The following is a 24478-nucleotide window of genomic DNA, read 5'->3' on the forward strand; positions in this document are numbered from 1 at the left end:
TGAATGTGCGAGTGTGTGTGTGTGAAAGAGTGAGTCTGGGTGCGAGTGTGTCTGTGAGAGAGAGAGTGTGTGTGTGAGAATGAGTGTGTGCAAGTGCGTATGTGAGAGTGTGAGAGAGAGAGAGTGTGTTTCACACAGATACAGTGTGTGTGAGAGAGAGAGTGTGTGTGAGACACAGACTCTCTGCGAGACTGAGTGTATGAGACCAAGAGAGTGTGCGAGTGACTGTGTGACACATAGAGAGTGAATGTGGTACAGTGTGAGACACAGAGTGTGTGAGAGACAGTGTGTGAGAGTGAGAGAAAGAAAGACATTGACTGTGAGAGAAAGACATTGACTGTGAGAGAGAGAGAGAGTGTGTGAGAGAGAGAGTGTGTGTGTGACAGAGATACCTCCCCCCCTCTCTGGTGTCAGGCCCCCCCTCCCTCCCTCTCTCTGGTGTCAGGCCCCCCCCCCTCTCTGGTGTCTGAGTGTTACTATGCAGGACGCTGAGCTCTGGCTGTGCTTCAAGGAACTGACCAATCCTATTTAATAGAATGCACCTCCAACATTCTGAAGCCGAGAAACCTCGTGTGGTTGGTCACATCTGCTTGTGACAAACCCGGAAGTACATGATGTCAATTCAGGAGATGGATACAGAGAGCAGGAATGCCTCAGCCATGCAGTCAGCTTCAGAATATTCGAGGTGCGTTTTATTATATAGGATTTGTTTCATTCAGTATTCTGCTTCTTGCCCATAAGAATCAGAATAATCAGTTAGGGGTCCTTTTACCAAGCTGTGAGAAAAAGGGCCCTGTGTTAGCGGCGGGGGCCATTTTTCCCACATGCCAGGGCCCTTTTTACAGAAGTGGGACGACCCCCCCCCCCCCCCCCCAGCACACATGGCCATGCGGTGAGAGAACTTTTATCACACAGCCATGCAGCAGGGAGCCCTTACTGCCATCCACTGAGGTGACGATAATGGCTCCCGCATTACCCTGGTGGTAACCGGACAGTGCTCGATGATGTCCAACTATTGCCAGGTTATCACCACGCAAAGTCATTTCCGGGGGTTTTCTTTTCCCCCTGAAATAGCGCACCCTTGAGGCAGGACTACCACCAGCAGCTGCACTGGGCCGGAGGTAGTCCCAGAAGAGCCAGCGGTAAGCCCGTGTTTGGCTTGCCGCCGCTCTGTAAAAGGGCCCCTTAATCTGAAACATTATAGACATCATAATGCAGATAAGGTGAGGTCAGTTTGATTTAAGGGCTCAGAGTGAGTTATTTTTTTACCGATTTTTGTAGGATTTCACTGTTTGATCTTATAATTAATTTTGAGCTTCATCTTGAAAGTGAAAAATAAACTAAACTAAATAACTAGATAAAATATGTGGTATGAAAAAAATCAATATGAGTCTTACTGGGTTTGGTGGCCGTATTTGGCTGCATCAAACCCTAGTATATCTTTGACAGGTTTAAAGATAACCGGCTATGTCTGAATGTTGACATACCAGTTCTATTTAAACTGGCTAAAAACCCCTGGATATTCAATGCTGGTCACCGGAAACAACCTGGCATCAAATATCAGGGTTCAGGGCGGACCGCAGGAGAGAGCCCAGCTATCTGCAATGGTCTGAATATTGGGACCTTTGACTATAACCACTTAGAAGTCAAATTGCAAAAATAATTCAAAGTTGTTGTTCCCATTTCCAAGTTATTCATAAATATCTTTAGTTCCAGTACAAATCCCTGTGACATTTTTTTAATGTGTGGAATATATCCCGTTGTGACTTGAAAGATGGTATTTTAAAATATGTTCATGTCTGATATAAAATCATTACATTACAAATATTCTTGTATTCCACAAGCACGTTACAAGTTCTATGTGGATTACATTTAAGAAAGCCAGTCACTGGGAATATACACCAAAAATACCTGCATTATACAAATTATACAAAAACCATTACATAGTCAAATATTTCCTGAACAAATAGGATTTCAGTGACTTCCTAAACATTAAATAGTTATGTAGAATTCTAATTTGTCTAGGAATAGAATTCCAAATAGCAGGAACTTGATGAAACTGACTAGAAGAAAAAAAAATTTATATTTCAACCCCAGAAAGTGCAATATCATAGCATCTTGCGATCTATTATTGCTAGAAGGCAGATTTACTAATTTTGACATGTATAGCGGGGCCTGACCATAAAATACTTTAAAAATTATTGTACAACCCTTAAAACAAATAAGGGCCTCAACTGGAATTAAATGTAACTCAATCAGAAAAGGAGTAACTCTATCATTTACAGTGGGGGAAATAAGTATTTGATCCCTTGCTGATTTTGTAAGTTTGCCCACTGACAAAGACATGAGCAGCCCATAATTGAAGGGTAGGTTATTGGTAACAGTGAGAGATAGCACATCACAAATTAAATCCGGAAAATCACATTGTGGAAAGTATATGAATTTATTTGCATTCTGCAGAGGGAAATAAGTATTTAATCCCTCTGGCAAACAAGACCTAATACTTGGTGGCAAAACCCTTGTTGGCAAGCACAGCGGTCAGACGTCTTCTGTAGTTGATGATGAGGTTTGCACACATGTCAGGAGGAATTTTGGTCCACTCCTCTTTGCAGATCATCTCTAAATCATTAAGAGTTCTGGGCTGTCGCTTGGCAACTCGCAGCTTCAGCTCCCTCCATAAGTTTTCAATGGGATTAAGGTCTGGTGACTGGCTAGGCCACTCCATGACCCTAATGTGCTTCTTCCTGAGCCACTCCTTTGTTGCCTTGGCTGTATGTTTTGGGTCATTGTCGTGCTGGAAGACCCAGCCACGACCCATTTTTAAGGCCCTGGCGGAGGGAAGGAGGTTGTCACTCAGAATTGTACGGTACATGGCCCCATCCATTCTCCCATTGATGCGGTGAAGTAGTCCTGTGCCCTTAGCAGAGAAACACCCCCAAAACATAACATTTCCACCTCCATGCTTGACAGTGGGGACGGTGTTCTTTGGGTCATAGGCAGCATTTCTCTTCCTCCAAACACGGCGAGTTGAGTTCATGCCAAAGAGCTCAATTTTTGTCTCATCTGACCACAGCACCTTCTCCCAATCACTCTCGGCATCATCCAGGTGTTCACTGGCAAACTTCAGACGGGCCGTCACATGTGCCTTCCGGAGCAGGGGGACCTTGCGGGCACTGCAGGATTGCAATCCGTTATGTCGTAATGTGTTACCAATGGTTTTCGTGGTGACAGTGGTCCCAGCTGCCTTGAGATCATTGACAAGTTCCCCCCTTGTAGTTGTAGGCTGATTTCTAACCTTCCTCATGATCAAGGATACCCCACGAGGTGAGATTTTGCGTGGAGCCCCAGATCTTTGTCGATTGACAGTCATTTTGTACTTCTTCCATTTTCTTACTATGGCACCAACAGTTGTCTCCTTCTCGCCCAGCGTCTTACTGATGGTTTTGTAGCCCATTCCAGCCTTGTGCAGGTGTATGATCTTGTCCCTGACATCCTTAGACAGCTCCTTGCTCTTGGCCATTTTGTAGAGGTTAGAGTCTGACTGATTCACTGAGTCTGTGGACAGGTGTCTTTCATACAGGTGACCATTGCCGACAGCTGTCTGTCATGCAGGTAACGGGTTGATTTGGAGCATCTACCTGGTCTGTAGGGGCCAGATCTCTTACTGGTTGGTGGGGGATCAAATACTTATTTCCCTCTGCAGAATGCAAATAAATTCATATACTTTCCACAATGTGATTTTCCGGATTTAATTTGTGATGTGCTATCTCTCACTGTTACCAATAACCTACCCTTCAATTATGGGCTGCTCATGTCTTTGTCAGTGGGCAAACTTACAAAATCAGCAAGGGATCAAATACTTATTTCCCCCACTGTATGTGAGCCAGATATATTAACCGTGCAGCCGTATTCTGGTCTATTTGTAATTTCTTGATCAATCTTTTTTGGCATCTGAAGAAACAGTGTTTTTTTTAAGCCTGTAAAATGTATTTGATATTTTCCTGTCTTAATTCCTAAAGTGTATTTCTTCTAGTGGTTAGCAGGTGGTGATTATTTTATGTTAAAACTGTTATAGAAAAACGAATGCTCCCTCTTTTAGTTTTACTCAGTGAAAATGTGATCTACAGTACTGTGAGCAGTACACTTTTAAAACTTGATGACTAGGCTAACATTGGCCCAGGAGCTTTTTTCATTTGGACTTTACTGGGTTTTTTCTCCAGTCTTAGCCAGGAAGAAAGGAGAGCAGGATCTCTTTGCTGAGGCTCAGTAAACAGTTATATGTCCTGATCTTCCCAGGTACTTTCCAGAACATAAACAAATGTTTAATTAGTGTTATAATTGATCCATAGGTCAGTTACCTGTTATTGTTTGCTGATTGCACATTTTTTGTTCATTGTTCAATTTTTAAGACAGTAAACAAATTTCTAGTTTATTGCCTATTTGTCTGGACTGATAAAGAATCCTGGTGGTTTGTGTGTTGGGTCTGTGAGTGCTTTCTGGGATTGTGGGACCACTGGGAGTGTGGCCCCAGCAATCCAGAAATCACTGAGGATATTCTGAAAGCAGGAGACTCGACCAGAGGTGGTTGTGACCCAGTCAGTGGGAGGAGGGTGCTAGTGCAGAGCACGAGCGGCAGGTGCAGGCAGACCTGAGCTTTGCTGGGGATAGACCCTCTAAGTGGCCATGGGGTAACCTCAGGCAGATGGCTAAGCTTATTGTGACTGCATCCTTTATAAATACTATTACTATAATCCAGTAGTGGCAAAAGCAAACTTTGTACCACTAAACCAAAAACTGGTCGATCAAAGAGATACTGAATCCTTCTCAATTTTCTCAACACACAAAAAATATTTTTTCACAAGCAAATTTACTTGAGTCTTTAAAGTCATGAAGTTATCAAAAGTTATTTATTTATTTATTTGTAGCATTTGTATCCCACATTTTCCCACCGTTTTGCAGGCTCAATGTGGCTTACATTTGCCATAGTGGCGGTTGCCATTTCCGGGTAACAGAATTACAAATGGTGTTGCGTCAAGGTGCAACATACATGTTGACATACATTTGTCGTAATGGCTGTTGCCATTTCCGGGTAAGAGAATTATGCATGGTATTGTGTTAAGGTGCAAACATGCATGGTGATATACATGGACCATAACATATATGGAACAGGTCATGGTGTATATATATATCATGTGTATACATACATGGTAAAGCAGAATATGTTATGGTGCTGCATAAAGGTTCCTCAGTAATAGCTTGGATTTTAGTATACATTAGGTCAGCAACTATAGATATTCCCTATTCGACATAAGGTTTAAAGTGGTAGTGCTTAGTCATTAATAGCAAAGAGGCTATACAGTCATGTGGTAAGTTTTCGGTTTTGTATAGATCTTGCATAGTGTTGTTATTTAGTATTTAAGATGAATGTTTGTTGTATGCCTTCTTGAAAAGATCTGTTTTCAATAGTTTTCGGAAGATGGTTAGGTCTTGCGTTATTTTTATGGCTTTCGGTAGTGTGTTCCATATCTGCGTGCAGATGTATGAGAAACTGGTCGCGTATGTGTATTTATATTTTAGTCCTTTACAGTTAGGATAGTGGAGATTGAGGAATGTGCGTGATGATTTTTTTTGCGTTCCTAGTAGGCAAGTCTATAAGGTCTGACATGTAGGTTGGGGCTTCCCCGTAAATGATTTTGTGGACCAGGGTGTACACTTTGAACGCAATTCGTTCTTTTAATGGGAGCCAGTGTAGTTTTTCTCTTAGGAGTTTGGCACTTTTGTATTTCGCTTTTCCAAATATGAGACTGGCTGCTGTGTTTTGTGCGGTTTGAAGCTTCTTAATAATTTATTCTTTGCATCCGGTATAAATGGCATTGCAGTAGTCTAGATGACTTAGCACCATTGATTGTACTAGGCTGCCGAATACATCCCTTGGGAAGAATGGTTTGATTCTTTTAAGTTTCCACATTGAGTAGAACATTTTCTTTGCTGTGTTTTTCGCATGGTCTTCGAGTGTGAGATTTCGGTCAATTGTGACTCCCAGAATTTTCAGGCTATCTGAGACCAGCAATGTGTAATCTGGGGTGTTTATGGTATTGGGTTTATTTGTGTTATACTGTGAGGACAGAATGAGACATTGAGGCTTATTTTCAAAGCACTTAGCCTCCCAAAGTTCCATAGAAACCTATGGAACTTAGCCTCCCAAAGTGCTTTGAAAATATGCCTCATTGTGTTTTTTCTGCGTTTAGCTTTAGTTGGAATGCATCCGCCCATGAGTTCATTGTTTGGAGGCTTAGTCTGATTTCGTTTGTGATTTCGGTTATGTCTTGTTTGAACGGGATGTATATCGTGATATCGTCTGCATAAATGTATGGGTTGAATCCTTGGGTGGATAGCGATTTGGCTAAAGGTGTCATCATTAAGTTAAAAAGGGTTGGTGAGAGCGGTGATCCTTGTGGTACTCCACATTCAGGTTTCCATGGTGTTGATGCTTTTGAGTTAGAAATCACTTGATAAGTTCTTGCTGTTAAAAAGCCTTTAAACCATCTTAGTACGTTTCCTCCAATCCCGAAGTAGTCTAGGATGTTCGAGAGTATTTGGTGGCTAACCATGTCGAACACGCTGGACATGTCGAATTGTAGGAGTAGCACATTATTTCCAGTTGCAATTAGGTGTTTAAATTTGGTTATGATAGTGGTTAACACTGTTTCTGTGCTGTGGTTGGATCGAAATCCTGACTGTGATTCATGTAGTATTGTGAATTTGTTTAGGTAATTGGTAAGTTGTTTGGCTACCATACTTTCCATTAGTTTTACTATCAGGGGGATGGATGCTACTGGTCAATAGTTGGTTGTGTCATTTAATGTTTTCTTTAAGTCTTTAGGTATGGGTGTAAGTAATATATTTCCTTTGTCCGTGGGGAAAAGTCCATGTTGTAGCATGTAGTTCAGGTGTGATGTAAGGTCTGTTGTGAAGCATTTGGGGGCAAGCTTTATTAGACTACTGGGGCAAATATCCAGTTTGGAGTGGGTTTTGGAGAATTTGTTGAGTGCTTGAGTGATGATTTCTTCGGTTAGCGAATCGAAGTCGTTCCATGTTTGATCTGCTGGGTATTCACCGGGAGTAGGGTCCAGGCAATCCAAAAATTTTTTGTGATTATTGTTATTGTATGGTAATGTGGATCGAAGTTTTATAATTTTCTCATTGAAGTATTTGGCAAGTTGGTCTGCTTAATATTATTCTCAAAACAAAAATTCAGATTGCTCATTATTAAAATCTTATCACTCTATATATGGTCACTATGCCCTAACAAGAGAAATTTAGTCTTTTCTTTATTCAATTTTAAATGATGATTTAGTTTAAATCAATCTTTGCAGCTACTTCTTTTAGTTAAAAGTTAAAAAATATATTGCTGTATACCATTACTCATGATTCTTTCTGTCACCATGCTACCCTCTGCATCTGATCTCTGGGATATTTTATTTGTGAAAATTATATCCCAAATTATCCCAAAAAGTCTAGAGTTCAATGTGGCTTACAATATAAATTGAATGAATATAGAAAATGAAAAATATGTTGGATTGAGTAACAAGAAATAATAGATTATCAAATTGTACATTGTTATAATCCTTCTATTAAAGACATAATACAAGCAGAAAATAAGGTTATTAACCTGTTAATTAGATCAAAAACAGGCTAATATGAAGAAATCTGAAATGAATTTGTAAGAGATGAGTTTTTAACTTCTTTCGATTGCATATAATTAGAATGGAATCTAACAGATTTAGGGAGAGAGTTCCAACATTTAGTTCCGATGTAGGAATTTATATTCACATTTTTCCAATAAGAATAGTGATTTCATTTTTCTTATGCAGAGCAGCTGAAAAAGCGGAATTTCTCATGTATATATCTTTCAGTTTATGGGACTCAGCATAGGAAAGATGATTTCTTGAAGCAGGACCATATCTGCATTTGGATTCCAGCGATATAAGATTTTATTTTAGGATTACAGAGGCCCTTCACATTTAGGGAGAATAATTTTAAAAGACAACCCATCTTCAAGGTCCTAAGTAAGAGGAAAAGCAAGACATATATACATAAATATTCCATAATGTACTCAAATTCATAGGTGTCAATATTCAGCAGGACTTATCTGCATCATAGCTATTTCTCCTACGATTGCCATATCTTTGAACTTGCATCAACCAGTACAGTCTTTACATCATCAACTGCCTTTCTGTATGATGTGCCATCTTTTTGATGATTTAGGGTCATAAATTTTTAATATAGCTGTGCTTAAGGCTTGGAACGAACTGTCTTATAAAGTTCACTCTTTGCAATCCATATCTCAATTTAAGACAATGTTAAAGACAGTTCTATTTCAGCAGGTCTTTGGTCTAGGAAATTGAATAATGCTTGGCCAGTAAACTGGGCCAGACATGTTTATCACAGATGAGTTGTTATTAAGAGATGGTGTAATGATTTTTTTATGTATATTTGCTGAGTGTTTTATGTTATGTTAATATATAATATATAGTGAATTTATCCACATAGAATTTTTGAGATATATAGGTTATAAGAGCTTTTACAATAAAAAAAATAAACCTATTACTGATGTACTCAATGAAATCTTAATCACTTGGAAAAAAACAATGTTGTCTTGACTGTTTCCCTTGACCTTTCTGCTGCCTTCGATCTTGTATATCACTCTCTTCTGCTATCTTGTCTTTCGTCACTTGGTCTCACAGGGTCAGTTCTATCCTGGGTTTTCTCCTTTTTTGTCTAAACACTCTTACACTGTAGCAACTGCTTCCTCCAGGTCCTCTCCACACCCCCTGAGCTGTGGGGTTCCCCAGAGTTCTGTTCTGTCACCGCTTCTCTTTAACCTGTTCATTAGCCCTCTTGCAACTCTAATCCAATCTTCGGGTATATCTTTTCATTTTTACGCAGAAGACATTCTGTTACTTTTTCCAACTAATCCTTTTCAACCCTCCATGGGACCACTCCAGGACTGTTTAAAGCTCATCTCAGATTGGCTTACCAATCACAACTTAATGCTAAATAAGTACAAAACCCTTGCAGGTAGGTTTACGGGCCGTCTCACCACACCATGTCTCTCTGGATTTTTTGGATCCCCTATTTGCCCAGTACAATCATTTCATTATCTCGACATCACTTTAAATGCTCACCTCACATTTATCCCTCAAATTTCTAATGGCTGTAAAACAGGGTTTTTGTTCAACAACTTCATAAAATTCAAGGTTACTTCAATCTTGATGTTTTCCATTCATTGATCCTATCTCTACTGACCACCAGGCTAGATTATTGCAATATAGTTTATTTGGGTTCCACCCAGTCAAATATATTAAGGGGTCCATTTACAAAGCAGAGGTAAAAAAAATGGACTGTGGCAGTGTTGGCGCATCTTTTGGGCGTGTGCTGGGCCACTTTTTAAAGCGGCTGGGAAGAAGCCCATTTTTTAATGAGCCGGGAAATGGCCCTACACTAATATTAAAACTAGCATGTGCTTATTTATGCCCTGAGCCCTTAGCACTACCCACTGACCTAGTGTTAAGGGCTCATGCGGTACCTATGTGGTAACCTTGCAGCACGTGCCAACATGAGCACACTACTGGTTACCACCAGGAACGCCTCCTGTTGTAGAAAATAGAAAATTATTTTCTACCGTGGGATTTGGCGCATGCCAAAATCAGAATTACAGACAGGGGAAACACTACCCCGGTGATAGTGCCAATTGGATGCGCACTATTCACACGTTAGCCCCCCATGCCTTTGTAAAAGGGCCCCTAAGAGAATATTGCTATTTACCTACTGTGCCGTACTCAATGCTGCGACCACAATGCTCGTTCCCACTCCCTTTTCCTCCCCTCATCTGCTCCGGTTCTGCAAAGCTCCCCCTCACCCCAGTCGCTCCCCTCCCACACTGGACTTTCGTTCTGTGCCCTCCTGGTGTGACTATTGTGCTTTCCTATGAATTCTATTGTAGTTCCTTTCTGTTTTTTCTACGATGTTTTTTTGGACTATTCTACACTGCCTAGATCTGCGAGTTACCCAGGGTGGTATATCAAATTTTAATAAACAATAACTATAAACTACAAACCTGAATTTTCAGTGGCATTATCTTGTCAGTTGCCTTGGTACTATACCTATGTGGTCCAAAGCAGAGCTGCAAATTTCTTGGCTAACGGCGACATTCAGTACACTAACAGGGTAATTGCTCAGATAAAGCAGGACAGGAAAAGTCTGTCCTAACTTTATCCCATTATATATCCAAGTGCTGGTCTGAATAATCGCTGCTCCCTCGATAAGTAGCACCAGCCAACCTACACCCAGATATTCAGGGGGTTTCCAGATACTGGCACCAAATATTTAAGAATACAAAAGCCTACAGCTGCAGTCTCTATATTACCCTCATAGTATATACTGCCAGTTAAGCACCTTGTATTGAACAGTTAAACTTAGGGGGGAAGTTTTCATGGTGCGGTAAAACATGAGCTTTTACCACATCTTGATTTACCCTGGGGTTCAGCAACCTGTAGTTATCTCAGTACTGCACATTACCAAATCCCGAGGTAAAAAAAATAACTCTGCTTGTGAACCACACCATAAGCAGCATTATTCTAGCGGACTCAGAGCATCAGTCTGCCAAGCCATCCGGTCCCACTTTAACCTCCTCAAACATCAGCGTCACCAAACATCTATGCAGAAGGGTTTCTAAATCAGCCATTGGGAACCAGAGAGATGCTGTTAATTTTCTTTGGGAAAGCTTGCTAGGAAGTGTAGCTAGGAAACTGAGTGAGGAAAAGGCGAGGATAGAGTGCCAATAGGAAAACGGTTTTTGTTCGGATAGCTTGAGAGTGAATACATTGGTAGAGAATTTCTATTTAAGAAGGTCTGAGCAGCCAGCTAGCAGAAATGTTAAGCAATAATGTTTAATTAATTCTGTATCTGCATTTATATTTGTAACCCACTTTGAACCTAATTGATGGGGTTTGGCAGAATGTAAGTACTGTATCATCATCATCACTATCACATTCATGCAGGGCTAATTCTCTTTAATTATTCTGGTTATGTGTGATTTTGGATTACAGCACCATTTATTTTTTTGCTTTCAGAATATATTACATAACAAACAAATTGTATGAACAAAAACAAGCAGAACAAAATTCTTGGAAAATAATACAACTTAACCAACAAATATTAGTGTTCCTACTTGCAAAACATTAGACCACATTAAGGGGAGGGGGAGGAGAACAAGAATCAATATAACAAAGTAAGTTGGTCTAAACAAGGAAAAAAGTACAAATATATATGAGTAGTCTCAGCTGAAAATTACTCTAAGTCCAGTATAACTAAGGCTTTGATAATCTGACTGTACCAGCCCCTTTGCCCTCCAAGAAGAAAAGAAGTTGTGAAGGATCATAAAAAACATATTTAGCATTATCCAGCAGAGCAATACATTTACAAGGATATCATAATTGAACTTTGCTCCCAAAGAGAGGACTTGGGAGTGATAAGACAAAAATCTAACTCTCCTGGTCTGAGTCCATTTGCACACATCTGAGAAGATTGAAATCTTCCCACCCATGAAATCACATCCACCAACATGGAAGAATAACCGAAGCAGGGCTTCTTTGTCTTGCATAAAAATGAAGGAGACAAAGTAGGTCTCTCAACAATTTCTTCAACTGAACTCTTCATCACAGCAGAAATGTGAAGACTATCTGATGAAACATCTTCTAAGTCACCTGCCACTCCTTGACGCTTTACAGGAACAAAGTAGATCTTATGTAGAGGTGGATAATCAGATTTAAAATACCTCAGGCAATCCTTAGGAAATTGATAAAACAAATCCTTAGGACTTGTTAGAATTGTAGGAAAATTCACAATCCTCACATTTAATTGACGAGTGTAATTGTCAAAATTTTCACGTTTCCTCTGAAACATCATTCTATCCTGCTGGGATGTCGACTGAAACTGCTTCAGTTATTTCACTTGTGAGGACATATCTTCAACCTTAGCATTAGTTTGCCCAAGAGAGCACTCCAACTTCAATATACACTCCATGTTATGTTGCACCGTAGGTCTTCAACCAATACATAGCTTATATATAGAATCTATTATAGTCCATATCGCTTCCAAAGTTATCTGAGCAGGTCTTACCAGCGTGGATAGGAACTACATCACTCCCCCGACTTTGTAGCTCCTTCACCACCTAAGATGAGACACATTCTGCAAAGGCAGAGAGTCAAACGCCACTGCTCTTCCTGCCATAAGTTCCAGAGGAACCTGCAGGGGTGGACAGCAGCACTACGGTTGTGTCTCTACACTCCACTGCAGACCCTCTGCTGCTCAGTGCAGGAGGAGGAACTGGACCAGCTGGGCTAAGCGATATGTCGCTCCCAAGGTCAGGACTCTTTCTTGCATCCTGACCACTGGTTCAACCATAGCAGCTGAAAGAAAGCTGGTAATCCCCACCTGGCAAAGTGGACATGCAGACTGTGGGCTGTTGCTAGCCCTCCTCTACAGCACCATTTTGACCTCATGGATGCAGTAAGATGCTGTTGGGGAGGTCATGGAGTGGATGATTTAGGCAGGTCTTTGGGTGGCTTTTTAAACATTTTTCAAGTGGCAGATTCATTGCCTATTCCAAGTAGGACACCATTTTTCATTCATTTTGGATTTTTCTTTTTTTATTTCATTTTATTTTGTTTTAATAAATGAAACAAACAACAGAGAGAACAAGGAAACTAAAATTTTCAGTGATGTGCTCAATCAAACAATATGGTAAAAAATATTTTAACAATACAGGAAATTTGCTACAGAAAACCCTAGCAAACATATTTGGAGAAATTACATGCTCTCTACTTACACATTGAGAGGTTGCCAGGCAGGCCACTGCGCTTTAGCTTTCACAACAGTTAACACTTCATCTCCCTGTAAATAGAAGAAAACATTATATCACCTTTCTTCTGCTAGTAATCTCAATCTACAACAATACACAGGTCAATTTTCAAAGTGAAATATGTAGATAACTACCTTAAGAAGGTATTTCCCTTAGCAAGCACCAATCATGAATTTTCAGTGGCACTATCCAGATAGTACTACTGAATATCCATATAGAATGCTTTGTCACTATCCAGATAGTACCACTGAATACCCAAATAAAACACTTTGGCACTATCCCGATAGTGCCACGAATATCCAAATAGTACGCTTCAGCACTATCCCGATAGTGCCACTAAATATCCATATATAAGGCTTCGGCACTATCCCGACAGTGCCACTGAATATCCATATAGAACACTTCAATATTATCCAGATAGTGCCACCAAATATCCATATAGAATCCTACGGTACTATCCAGATAGTACCACTGAATATCCACATAGAATGCTACGGAACTATTCAGATAGTACCACTGAATATCCACATAGAATGCTTTGGTGCCACTGAAGATCCATATAGAACGCTTCAGTACTATCCAGATAGTGCCACTGAATATCTATATAGAACGCTTCAGTACTATCCAGATAGAGCCACTGAACATCCATCTAGAATGCTTCAGTACTATCCAGATACTAGCATTGAATATCCATATAGAACACTTCAGCACTATCTGGTATAACTTGGTCACTGGCAATATTCAGACTAGTCTCTGGATAAGTGACCTGATAAAAGTTAGAATCTCCTTTTTGTTGCCCTAACTTTATCCAGACAATTATCTGGTTAGCAAACTGAATCACCATTAAGCAGATAAATGTCAGCTTGGCCCACTCTGGCACTATCTGAGGCTGTCAGCCAGGTTTTCAATGGTTTTATCTAGATGATGCTTCCAAAAGTCTGCATATGGACCAGGTGAGCGGGACTTATCTAGGTGAGAAAATCCACTAAATATTGATTCCATAGTTTTAAGCCTTGTTTCCTAATATAGAAGACATTCACTGCAAGTAGTTCCACTCGCTGGACTAGAATTCAACCCTTGTTTATGGAATACAGCTGTTTCTGTAAACCTTCACTGACAGCAATGATTTATATGCATTCTGAGTTCTGTTACTCTACTGTAGATGAATTGCTCCTACTCTTTCATGATTGACTAACTTTATGGCACTTTTCATGTGAATCTTTGCATTTCACATAAGGAATAATTCAGTTCCAGTTGCTTAACATCTAAAAGCCTCCAGTGCTAGTGCTGACTTTCTGCATGCCCAGTTTTTAAATCTAGAAATCAAAGTTTGGAACAATCTCATTGCTAGAACATGCTTATTGCCTGCAGTCATGCAGTTAATTAATAAGGAATTTACTCTAAAATCTATAGGCCCAGTATTCAGCATCACTTATCTAGGAAGGAGTGACTCCTAGCCCGATAAGACCCACTCACTGGGCCAGTCACTGATTTTGTGGCATGTTCTAGATATTGCCACTGAAAATCATTACTATGCAGTGCCAGGAACATTCAGTGCTGCTATCGACTTCACTAAGTGACCAAATCGAATCGTAGGAATAGTATTAACTGTGGTCATTTAATTATGCACTGATAGCACTGAATATTGGCCAGAACCTGCATAGTTTCCAAAGATGTGAATGCACTCTCCTCTCTCCCACCCTCCAACATGGTCCAACTTCCTTCCCCCTTCCAAACATCCCCCTGAAATCAGAGTCCCATTCCTGACCCCCCCCCCCCCCTTAGTACATGTGTCCACATACACAGTTAGAGCTGAATATCAACATAACCAGCTAAGGTTTCAGTGGTTAAAATCCCCCAGATATTCAGTGCTGGCCTGACATTGAATATCCCGGTTTAATCCCAGTGGCGGACAGCAAAAACGCTTCTCACTGCTGGTTGAATATCAGGCCCAAAAGGTTTTAAAGTCTTTAGCACATTGAGAATTAACATCGTATTTTACGGTAACCAGCTTGCATTATCATTAAGGTACTTTAATACATAGACCTTATAATTTGCAAATGGATGTTGTATAAAACAAACTGCGAAATCACTTCTTAAAGGATCTCTGCTGCAAAATACCATGCTGTGAAAATTATCTATTTAGTTCCCTCAAAGATTTACTAAGCTTCATGCCATGCAATATTTAAGTAGCTCACAGCTGAGAACCATCAAATTATTCCTGTTTTCACTCACAAACAATCCAGAAGAACAGTCATGCATTCTTGTATCTAATGATGTGTTGTGAATATAGAAGACAGCTTATAGTCTGCAGGCTTTTAGACTATCAAAAAAAAATTGGCTCAGCTTTATTTTTCAAATCTGTTTTTTTAATAACAAAGTAAGAGGTACAATAACAAGCTCAAGACTTAAACTAACTCATTAACCCAAAATCCTTACCACATCCCCCCCCCCCACACACACAAAAAAAAAGCCCTATCCATCACCTCTAGCTATCACGCTATATATATATTGGGTTACATATTCAGCAATCTATTGCGAGCAACTGGAGAGAACATATTCCAAAAAGGAGTCCAGAAGTGCTGAAAATGCAAGCCCATATGGGAAGCTATGTCCTATATGCCCAGTTTTTCCATCCAAAGAAGAATAGTCATATGAGCACGCCATTGCTGTAAAGTCGGAATACAAGGAGAAAGCCAACAAAATAAAATGGTCTTCTTCACCATCAATACAGTTTTGGCCCATGAAACCCTTCAGACCCTGCGGTTCCAGAGAAGAAAGTGAGGTGTTATTGAACAGTGACAACAGATCATAGTGTACTCTGCATGTCTAAAGAAAGAAACTGAGGATAACAGCTTACACCAAAAGCCAGCAATAAGTGGGCAATTCCAAAACATGTGGCCCAAGGAAATTCCAGAGGTTTGCATTTCAGACAAGAATCAATAGTTGAAATGCCCATGCGATGTGCTCTGCGAGGGGGGGCTGCTATATAAAGGCAAATTTATATTGTACTTCCCAATGGTTAACATTCTCCTTGAGATGTCAAATACTCAACACATATTCCTGAAAACTAGAAGCAGTAAGATTTATCAAAAGGTCCTCACTCCAGGCCCTGGACAGGCGATCATAATCCAGCTCAGCAACTGTGTCCCTGATATGTCGATGATAAGACAGGGGCACACTAAGTTAGGCTCCCAAAGTGTAAGCTGAGGCCAGCTCCTTCTGGACATCTTTATTCAAATCTTCCTAGGCCAGGCTGGCCACGTTAGTGTCACAGTTCCATATATGCAAGAGAGTCCATTTCTAATAAACCAAATTCCTGTTTCAAATCTTGAAAGGATTTTATGTGTCCATCATCAATGACCACGTGGAACAAGTAATGAATACCCTTGCACTGCTACTATTGAAAGACTGAAGAGCGCTGCCCAGAAGGAAACACAGCATGATGATGGATAGCTAAAAAGGGGGTCCCGGGTCACTCTCACTGAAAATGATGGTGACCAAATATCCAGTGCCACACTGCTTTAGCTGTGGGCAGCAAATGAGAATCTTTTAGTACGGAAGACATCTGCCCCCTTGGCAATATATAGAAGACAACTGAAATGAATATCCTCCATCAACTGAGTCTCCAAAGTAGTAAAAGAGAAATCCGAAGTTTTGCAAAACCAGTCATTAATATGTCTCATTCCACAGGCAACAGTCAGATGTCAAATACTCAAGAGGCCCAAGCCATCCAGGGCCGATAGTGTCTGAATAGAGGACATAGGTAGGTCACAGGTGCAATTTACAGGCATTGCTTATAAAAGCAATGTGTATGTGTACACAGTCAGGCTTATTTTCGAAAGAAAAGGGCGCCCATCTTCTGACACAAATCGGAAGATGGCGTCCTTCTCTCATGGTCGCCCAAATCGGCATAATTGAAAGCCAATTTTGGCTGCCCTCAACTGCTTTCTGTTGGGGGGACAACCAAAGTTCACGGGGGCGTGTTGGCAGCATAGCAAAGACGGGACTGGGGCATGCTTAAGAGATGGGCGTCCTTGGCCAATAATGGAAAAAAGAAGGGCGTCCCTGATGAGCACTTGGCCGACTTTTGTTTGGTCCATTTTTTCTTGTGACCAAGCCTCAAAAAGGTGCCCGAACTGACACAAACCCAAACCCTTACTCCCCTAGTGGTCACCAACACCCTCCCACCCTATAAAAAAAAGAAATTCCAGCCTCTATGCTAGCCTCAAATATCATACCCAGCTCCATGACAGCAGTATGCAGGTCCCTGGAGCAGTTTTAGTGGGTGCAGTGCACTTCAGGCAGGCGGACCCAGGCCCATTCCCCCCCTACCTGTTACACTTGTGCTGGTAAATGTGAGCCCTTCAAAACCCACCACAAACCCACTGTACCCACATGTAGGTGCCCCCCTTCACCCCTTAGGGCTATGGTAGCGGTGTACAGATGTGGGGAGTGGGATTTTTGGGGGGTTTGGGGGGGCTCGGCACACAAGGTAAGGGAGCTATGCACCTGAGAACAATTTGTTAAGTCCACTGCAGTGCCTCCTAGGGTGCCCAGTTGGTGACCTGGCATGTCAGGGGGACCAGTGCACTATGAATGCTGGCTCCTCCCATGACCAAATGGCTTGGATTTGATCGTTTCTGAGATGGGCGTCCTTGGTTTCCATTATCGCCGAAAACCGTGAATGACCATCTCTAAGGACAACGTAAGGACGACCATCTCTAAGGTCGACCTAAATGTTGAGATTTGGGCATCATCGACCGTATTATTGAAATGAAAGATGGACGCCCATCTTGTTTCAATAATACGGGTTTCCCCGCCCCTTCACGGAGCCGTCCTGCGAGGACAGCCTTAGGAAAACTTGGGCGCCCCGTTCGATTATGCCCCTCCACATCTCCCAAACATTTGCAACTACTCTCAGGCTGGAAGAAATATCTACAGCTTCAATCTAGGTAAGATTTCTGCCTTAAGATAAATATAGGCACCTAACTGGCCTTTATGGAAAGATAGACATGGGGAAGCCACAGCTGGCCCCAGGACTGGTAGCATGGAATCTTGCTACTATTTGGGATTGTGTCAGGTACTTGTGATCTGGATTGGGCACTGTTGGAAGCAGGATACTGGACTGGATGAACCATTGGTCTGACCCAGTGTGGCTATTCTCATGTTCTTAAGACTTGTTACATTATTACTCTCCACATCCAAATTATACATTTAGGGGCAATTCTATGACTGGGCACCAAACTTAAGTGCGTAGACGTAGCATGATGAGCACAGATTCTATAATGGCATCTGGGCACCAAGATTCTGTTCTAGAATTACTAGCGTAAATCAGAACATAAGAGTAGTCATACTGGGTCAGACCAATGGTCTATGCAGCCCAGTATCCTGTTTCCAAACAGTGTCCAAGCCAGGCCACAAGTACCTGGCAGAAACCCAAATCATAACAACATTCCATGCTACAAATCCCAGGGCAACAAGTAGCTTCCCAATGTCAGTCTCAATAGCAGACTGTGGACTTTTCCTCCAGGAACTTATCCAAACCTTTTTTTAAACCCAGATACACTAACCACTGTTACCACAACCTCCAGCAAAGAGTTCCAGAGCTTAACAATTCATTGAATGAAAATTATTTACTCCTATTTGTTTTAAAAGTATTTCCATGTAACTTCCTTGAGTGTCCCATAGTCTTAGTACTTTTGGAACGAGTAAAAAAATCTATTTACTTCTACTTGTTCCACACCACTCAGGATTTTGTAGACCTCAATCATATCTCCCCTCATCCGTCTCTTTCCCAAGCTGAAGAGCCCTAACCTCTTTAGCTTTTCGTCATACGAAAAGAGTTCTGGGAATAGTTCTTATATTTTTCTTGATCCTACTAATTTGGAAATGTTTTTAATGGAAAAAGAGAAAGGTAGTTCTTTATAAATTGTTTCCTTTTTAAGGTTTCTTTTTATAGCAGGGTTCTTTCTTGGAATTATAGATAATAATATTAGTCTGATGAGGTTTTTCTTATATATTATTTCCTTTAATAGAAAGCAATGATTGCATTCTTCAGTTCTCCTTAACGTGGGCTTGTATGCATTCTTGTGTATGACATATATTTTGTTTGGAATTGTTTCTTTAAGTATAATTCTGTAATGTTTCTATTGTAACATTTCAGATTATATCAATTTAAAAAAAACATTTGCAAGTAATCCAAAATACTACCGTCAGACTTCTTTACAATGCAAGAAAGTCTGATCACGTTTCTCCTCTGTTAGTAGAAGAACATTGGCTGCCAGTCTTGCACATCATGTTTATGTAGCCAGCATTCCAATTTATTTATCCTCTGTGCTTATTCTATACTAGTAAAAAAGGCCCGTTTCTGACACAAATGAAACGGGCGCTAGCAAGGTTTTCCTCGGAGTGTGTATGTTTGAGAGAGTGTGCGTGAGAGTGACTGTGTGTGAGAGAGAGCGTGAATGTGCGAGTGTGTGTGTGTGACAGAGAGAGAGAGTGAGACTGGGTGCGAGTGTATCTGTGAGAGAGAGACTGTGTGTGTGAGAATGAGAGTGTGTGCCAGGGCCCCCCCCCCTCGCAGTTCCAGGCCCCCCTCCCTCCCTCCCCCCTCCGAGTTTCAGTGTCCCCCTCCCTCCCATTTCCAGGGTCCCCCCCTCCTTCTGTCCCTCCCAGTTCCAGGGTCCCATGGAACTGGGAGGGAGGGGGGACGGAGAACTTTGGAGGAGTGACGTCAGCAGGTGGTTACGATCCCAGTGAGACACATTGGAATGTTGGAGGAGCAAATTATTATATTAGATCATCCAGTGCATGCTTGGAGATCTGCACACCAGAATCTCCTATATGCTCTATTTACTAGGCTGTGGTTGGATGACTGGTGCTCCACATATTTTTGCTGTGTAGCTCCTATGCTTTGGAGTGCTCTCTCCTTGGCCTTGCAATTAAAGCCCTCAGAGAAGTTGTTTAAGGCAGGGCTAAAGACCTGGCTTTTATCTCAGGCATGTGTTTGGTTAATCTTTTATAATCTGCAATTCTATGTATACTCTTCAGCATCATTGTCTGTCATTTTCCCTTCTGTTTCATCCTGGTATATCTCTGCAATATTGACATTTGGTTCTAGCATTGCTTCTTGGATTTTAATTGTATTGTACAATTGCAAGCTCCCCTACACAGACCATTCTCCTCTCTTTTCTCTTTTTGTCTTCATCTATGTTTAAGATTTGCTTGTTCTCCCTTTATACTCAGTTTTTATATTTCACATTATGTAAACCACCACGATTTTATGTTTAATTCTTTTTATTCAGAAAGTTGATTCAATGTATGCAATACAGTACAACAAAGAAGCAAATCAAAACTGTGACTTAATTCTAGCAACAATATTTTATACCCGACCACTACAACAATCCAACCCCTTTCTTCCCTTGTCCCTTAACTGCCTAGTCTCTGAAAATCAATATCTTTATTATATATTCAAAACTCTACTTTGAGCCAATGCTGATAATAAGTTCCAAAAGGACTCTCAAGAGAATGCATACACTGAAGTGATTTATAACCAGATTTGTATACCAGCAGTATTCCTGGGCTAATTTTCAAAACAGAAGTACATATGTATTTTTGCTCTGAAAATTCACTAAAATCTACACAGAGAAAACCATATATATGCTTTATATCTGTGTATACGGATACTGCAGGATACTCAATGCTTTGTCTACTTTAACTATCCACAGAAAGAAAAATTTCTGCAAAGAAAACACTCATGGCAATTTTTTTTTGCAGACATGTTAATATAATTCATTTAGTCCTAGCAATAGGGCAAAACCCTTATGTTATATAGATCTACCAAATAAAGTGGACTGAACGTAACACATTTGAATAATAGAAGGATTTGTAGATTATAAAAATCAACAGAAAGGGAACTACCTGTGTGTTTATAGCAATCCAGTGGGGATATCCTGAAAACCTTTACTTCCTGTGTGCCCAGAGGACTGGGTTGAAAACCCCGAGTTTATAGTATCGTACTGTCCTATAGCTATTTCCGCTCCCATGCACATATTGAGACATAGCTGATATAGTATGATGGATATGTCTTTGAATGATCATGATTCTGGCATAAATTGCTTAGTGGACAGTCATAGAAATTCAATTTATCACTCTATTCAGAAATAGCCATAAGATGACATTTCTAATTAGAAAGCTAATAGAGTTTTCAAGTATAATATTTCTTCCAGCAGACTGCAGAAATCAGACTCTGGTTAATAATTAAAGTTAAACCTGCTTCATAATTCTTAATTAAGCATAGAATGAATTAAGATGATTCCCAGAGGAAAATAGACAATAGTATAGCAAGTACTGCAGCAATGACAGTGTGTTTGTGTGATTTGCTTGAATATTCTCATTAGACCCATGAAAACAAAATAAATGAGCTAAAAGCAAAGCAGATAACAGCAGATAAAGACTAGCCTGCCAGTGAGGTGCTCAGGGTTCAAGGTAGCTCAAGGTAATCTGCTGCATGACGGAAATGAGAAGGTGCACCCCTCCTACCACTGGGGGCCAGGGACCAGCAAGGGTGAGAGTATGTGGGGGAATTGACAGATGTTTGGGACAGAAGCTGTAGGTGGGTGTCTAGGACTAAACAGAGGTAAAGAGTATGGTATGTAGGGCTGGGAATTACATCTGAGGTGTATAGGTATATGGAACAAAAGCAAGAATTGTGAGTGGATGTTTGAGTTAGGAGAGCAAGGGCTGCACATGTGTGTGTGTTACTATGTCCTGGTATATCACTATTTATTTATTTATATTTTGCTCACACCTTTTCAGTAGTAGCTCAAGGTGAGTTACATTCAGGTAGACTGGATATTTCTCTGTCCCAGGAGGGCTCACAATCTAAGTTTGTACTTGAGGAAATGGAGGGTTGAGTACCTTGCCCAAGATCACAAGGAACAGCAGTGGGATTTGAACCAGCCACCTCTGGATTTCAAGGCCAGTGCTCTAACCACTAGGCCACTCCTCCACTCCACTATGCTATGTTATAGTATGTCAATGTTACAGTAAGTCACTATGTTTACAGTAATTTACTATGTCACTATCAGGCTTATTTTCGAAAGGGATCGCAGGCGATCTTCCGACACAAATCGGGAGATCGCCAGCGATCTCCTGATCCCGGCCAAATCGGTATTATCGAAAGTCGATTTTGGCCGGCTTCAACTGCTGTTTCGTCGCAGCGCCAGCCAACCTTCAAGGGGGCGTGTTGGTAGGGTAGCGAAGGCAGGGTGGGGGGCGGGGCCGTGGATATGAGATGGCCGGCTTCACCTTATAATGGAAAAAAAGAGGCCGAGCATTTCACCGGCCGGACTTGGTCCATTTATTTTTAGGACCAAGTTTGGAAAAAGTGCCCCAACTGACCAGATGACCACCGGAGGGAAGCAGGGATCACCTCCCCTTACTCCCCCCCAGTGTTCATCAACCCCCTCCCACCCAAAAAAAAAACAACTTTTTGCCAGCCTGTAATGTCATACCCAGCTCCTTGACAGCAGTATGCAGGTCCCTGGAGCAGTTTTTAGTGGGTGCAGTGCACTTCAGGCAGGTGGACCCAGGCCCATCTCCCCCTACCTGTTCCACTTGTGATGGTTAATGTAGAGCCCTCCAAACCCCCCCCAAACCCACTGTACCCACATGTAGGTGCCCCCATTCACCTCTTAGGGCTATGGTAATGGTGTAGAGTTGTGGCGAGTGGGTTTTGGGGGGGATTTGGGGGGCTCAGCACACAAGGGTGCTATGCACCTGGAAGCTATTTTGGGGGGGGGGGGTTTCAATTTTAAGTGCCCCCTAGGGTGCCCGGTTGTGTCCTGGCATGTGAGGGGGGCCAGTGCACTACAAATGTTGGCTCCTCCCATGGCCAAATGCCTTGCATTTCACCGGGTTTGAGATGGCCGGGCCCGGTTTCCATTATGGCTGAAAAGCGAAGCCAGCCATCTCATATAAACCTGGTGATCCTTCTCTAAACCCGGCAAGTGATTTGGCCGGCGCCAAGCATATTTCAAAAATACGCTTGGCTCTGCCCGCTTATGGCGCCGGCCCTGAAGATGGCCGGTCATCGATTATGCCCCTCTATATTATGTCACTGGATTACAGTAAATGACTATGTTACTATGGAGCTTATTTTCAAAACTCATGGACCTCTCAAAAGGCTGAAATGCATGTCCATGTGCTTGTAAAGTTCAAGTATAAATTTTGCAAAAGCAGAAAATGGATGTCCAACAGGGTGTCTGAGTGGGATTAGGGAGAGCCTGAAATCTAGATATACAAGAGCGATTAGCAAAGGGCAAAGGTCCCAGAAAACTTTCCTTCTGAGAGAAGAGGACATTTCTCTGGGTAAGAGAACATTTTTTGTACTCTATGCATTGGTGATTTAAAGGTTGCGGTTTAAAAGAGGTAAGGTAGGTTTAATGATAAAGACAGTTAGAACTTTAAAAAGCAAACTTTATTAACTAGTCTCCCTACCATTTTCCATATAGATCTTAAACCTTGAACTACAGAATACAGCAGCCTCTAGAAGGCACATTAGGGCTAGTTCAGTCTTTATTCCTGCACATTCTGCCGAACTTCCACTCACCGCTAGCATAACTCTTTATTTATGGTCTTAACTTATATTCAATTATTCTAATTAGGATAACAAGAGGGGAGTTTTTTTAGATTTTTAATTGCATTTCATTATTTTCTGAGAAGCAAACACTAAATAAATCACACAATATACCATATAATCTTTAAGGTTCTTAACAGCACAATACTAAAATGCAGACAAGTCCAGCAGCAAGAGGGGTGCTATCCAGTCTTTTGCACTGAGTGTCACATGTATAATTATCTCCCAGTTGGTGAGAGGTTATTTGTGCCCAATGCAAAGAGCTCCTAGCTCTCAGAGAATGAATCAGTTCTCTTGAGGCTACAGTAACAGACTTGGAGCAGCTGAGGGAGACAAAGAGGTACACAGAGGAGGCCTGCAGTCTGGCAGCTCCTGTGCTGCCTTGGAGGAGAGAGGTCTCCTAGAAAGACGGCATCACCCTGATGAAGCAGGAAGTAATCCTGTGGTCAGGACCTGCCCATCAGGGAATGCAATATCCTCTTGCAATGTCGATGTATCTCCTGGAGCTTCTGTCCAGGAGGGAAGGGTTAGGTCAGCTGTGATGCATGTGGGTAAGAGGAACCCGAATTATAGCTACGTCTTGCAAGGTTCCGCATTAGGAGTTACGGATCAAGAAAGGGATCTGGGTGTCGTCGTCGATGATACGCTGAAACCTTCTGCTCAGTGTGCTGCTGCGGCTAGGAAAGCGAATAGAATGTTGGGTGTTATTAGGAAGGGTATGGAGTCCAGGTGTGCGGATGTTATAATGCCGTTGTATCGCTCCATGGTGCGACCGCACCTGGAGTATTGTGTTCAGTACTGGTCTCCGTATCTCAAAAAAGATATAGTAGAATTGGAAAAGGTACAGCGAAGGGCGACGAAAATGATAGTGGGGATGGGACGACTTTCCTATGAAGAGAGGCTGAGAAGGC

At 41.5% G+C, this 24478-nt stretch overlaps 1 protein-coding gene across 1 annotated transcript in view; it reads right to left on the reverse strand.

Annotated features, from left to right (window-relative positions):
- Positions 1-12888: 12888 nt before the first annotated feature.
- LOC115469630 (spondin-1-like) overlaps positions 12889-24478 on the reverse strand; it is an 81226-nt gene continuing 69636 nt past the window's right edge. The window contains exon 7 of the mRNA XM_030202425.1: positions 12889-12957. Within this exon, the coding sequence (XP_030058285.1) occupies positions 12889-12957 (69 nt within the window). The remainder of the gene's footprint in view (positions 12958-24478) is intronic.

This window comes from Microcaecilia unicolor, chromosome 4 (assembly GCF_901765095.1).
Source record: "Microcaecilia unicolor chromosome 4, aMicUni1.1, whole genome shotgun sequence".
Classification (NCBI taxonomy): domain Eukaryota; kingdom Metazoa; phylum Chordata; class Amphibia; order Gymnophiona; family Siphonopidae; genus Microcaecilia; species Microcaecilia unicolor.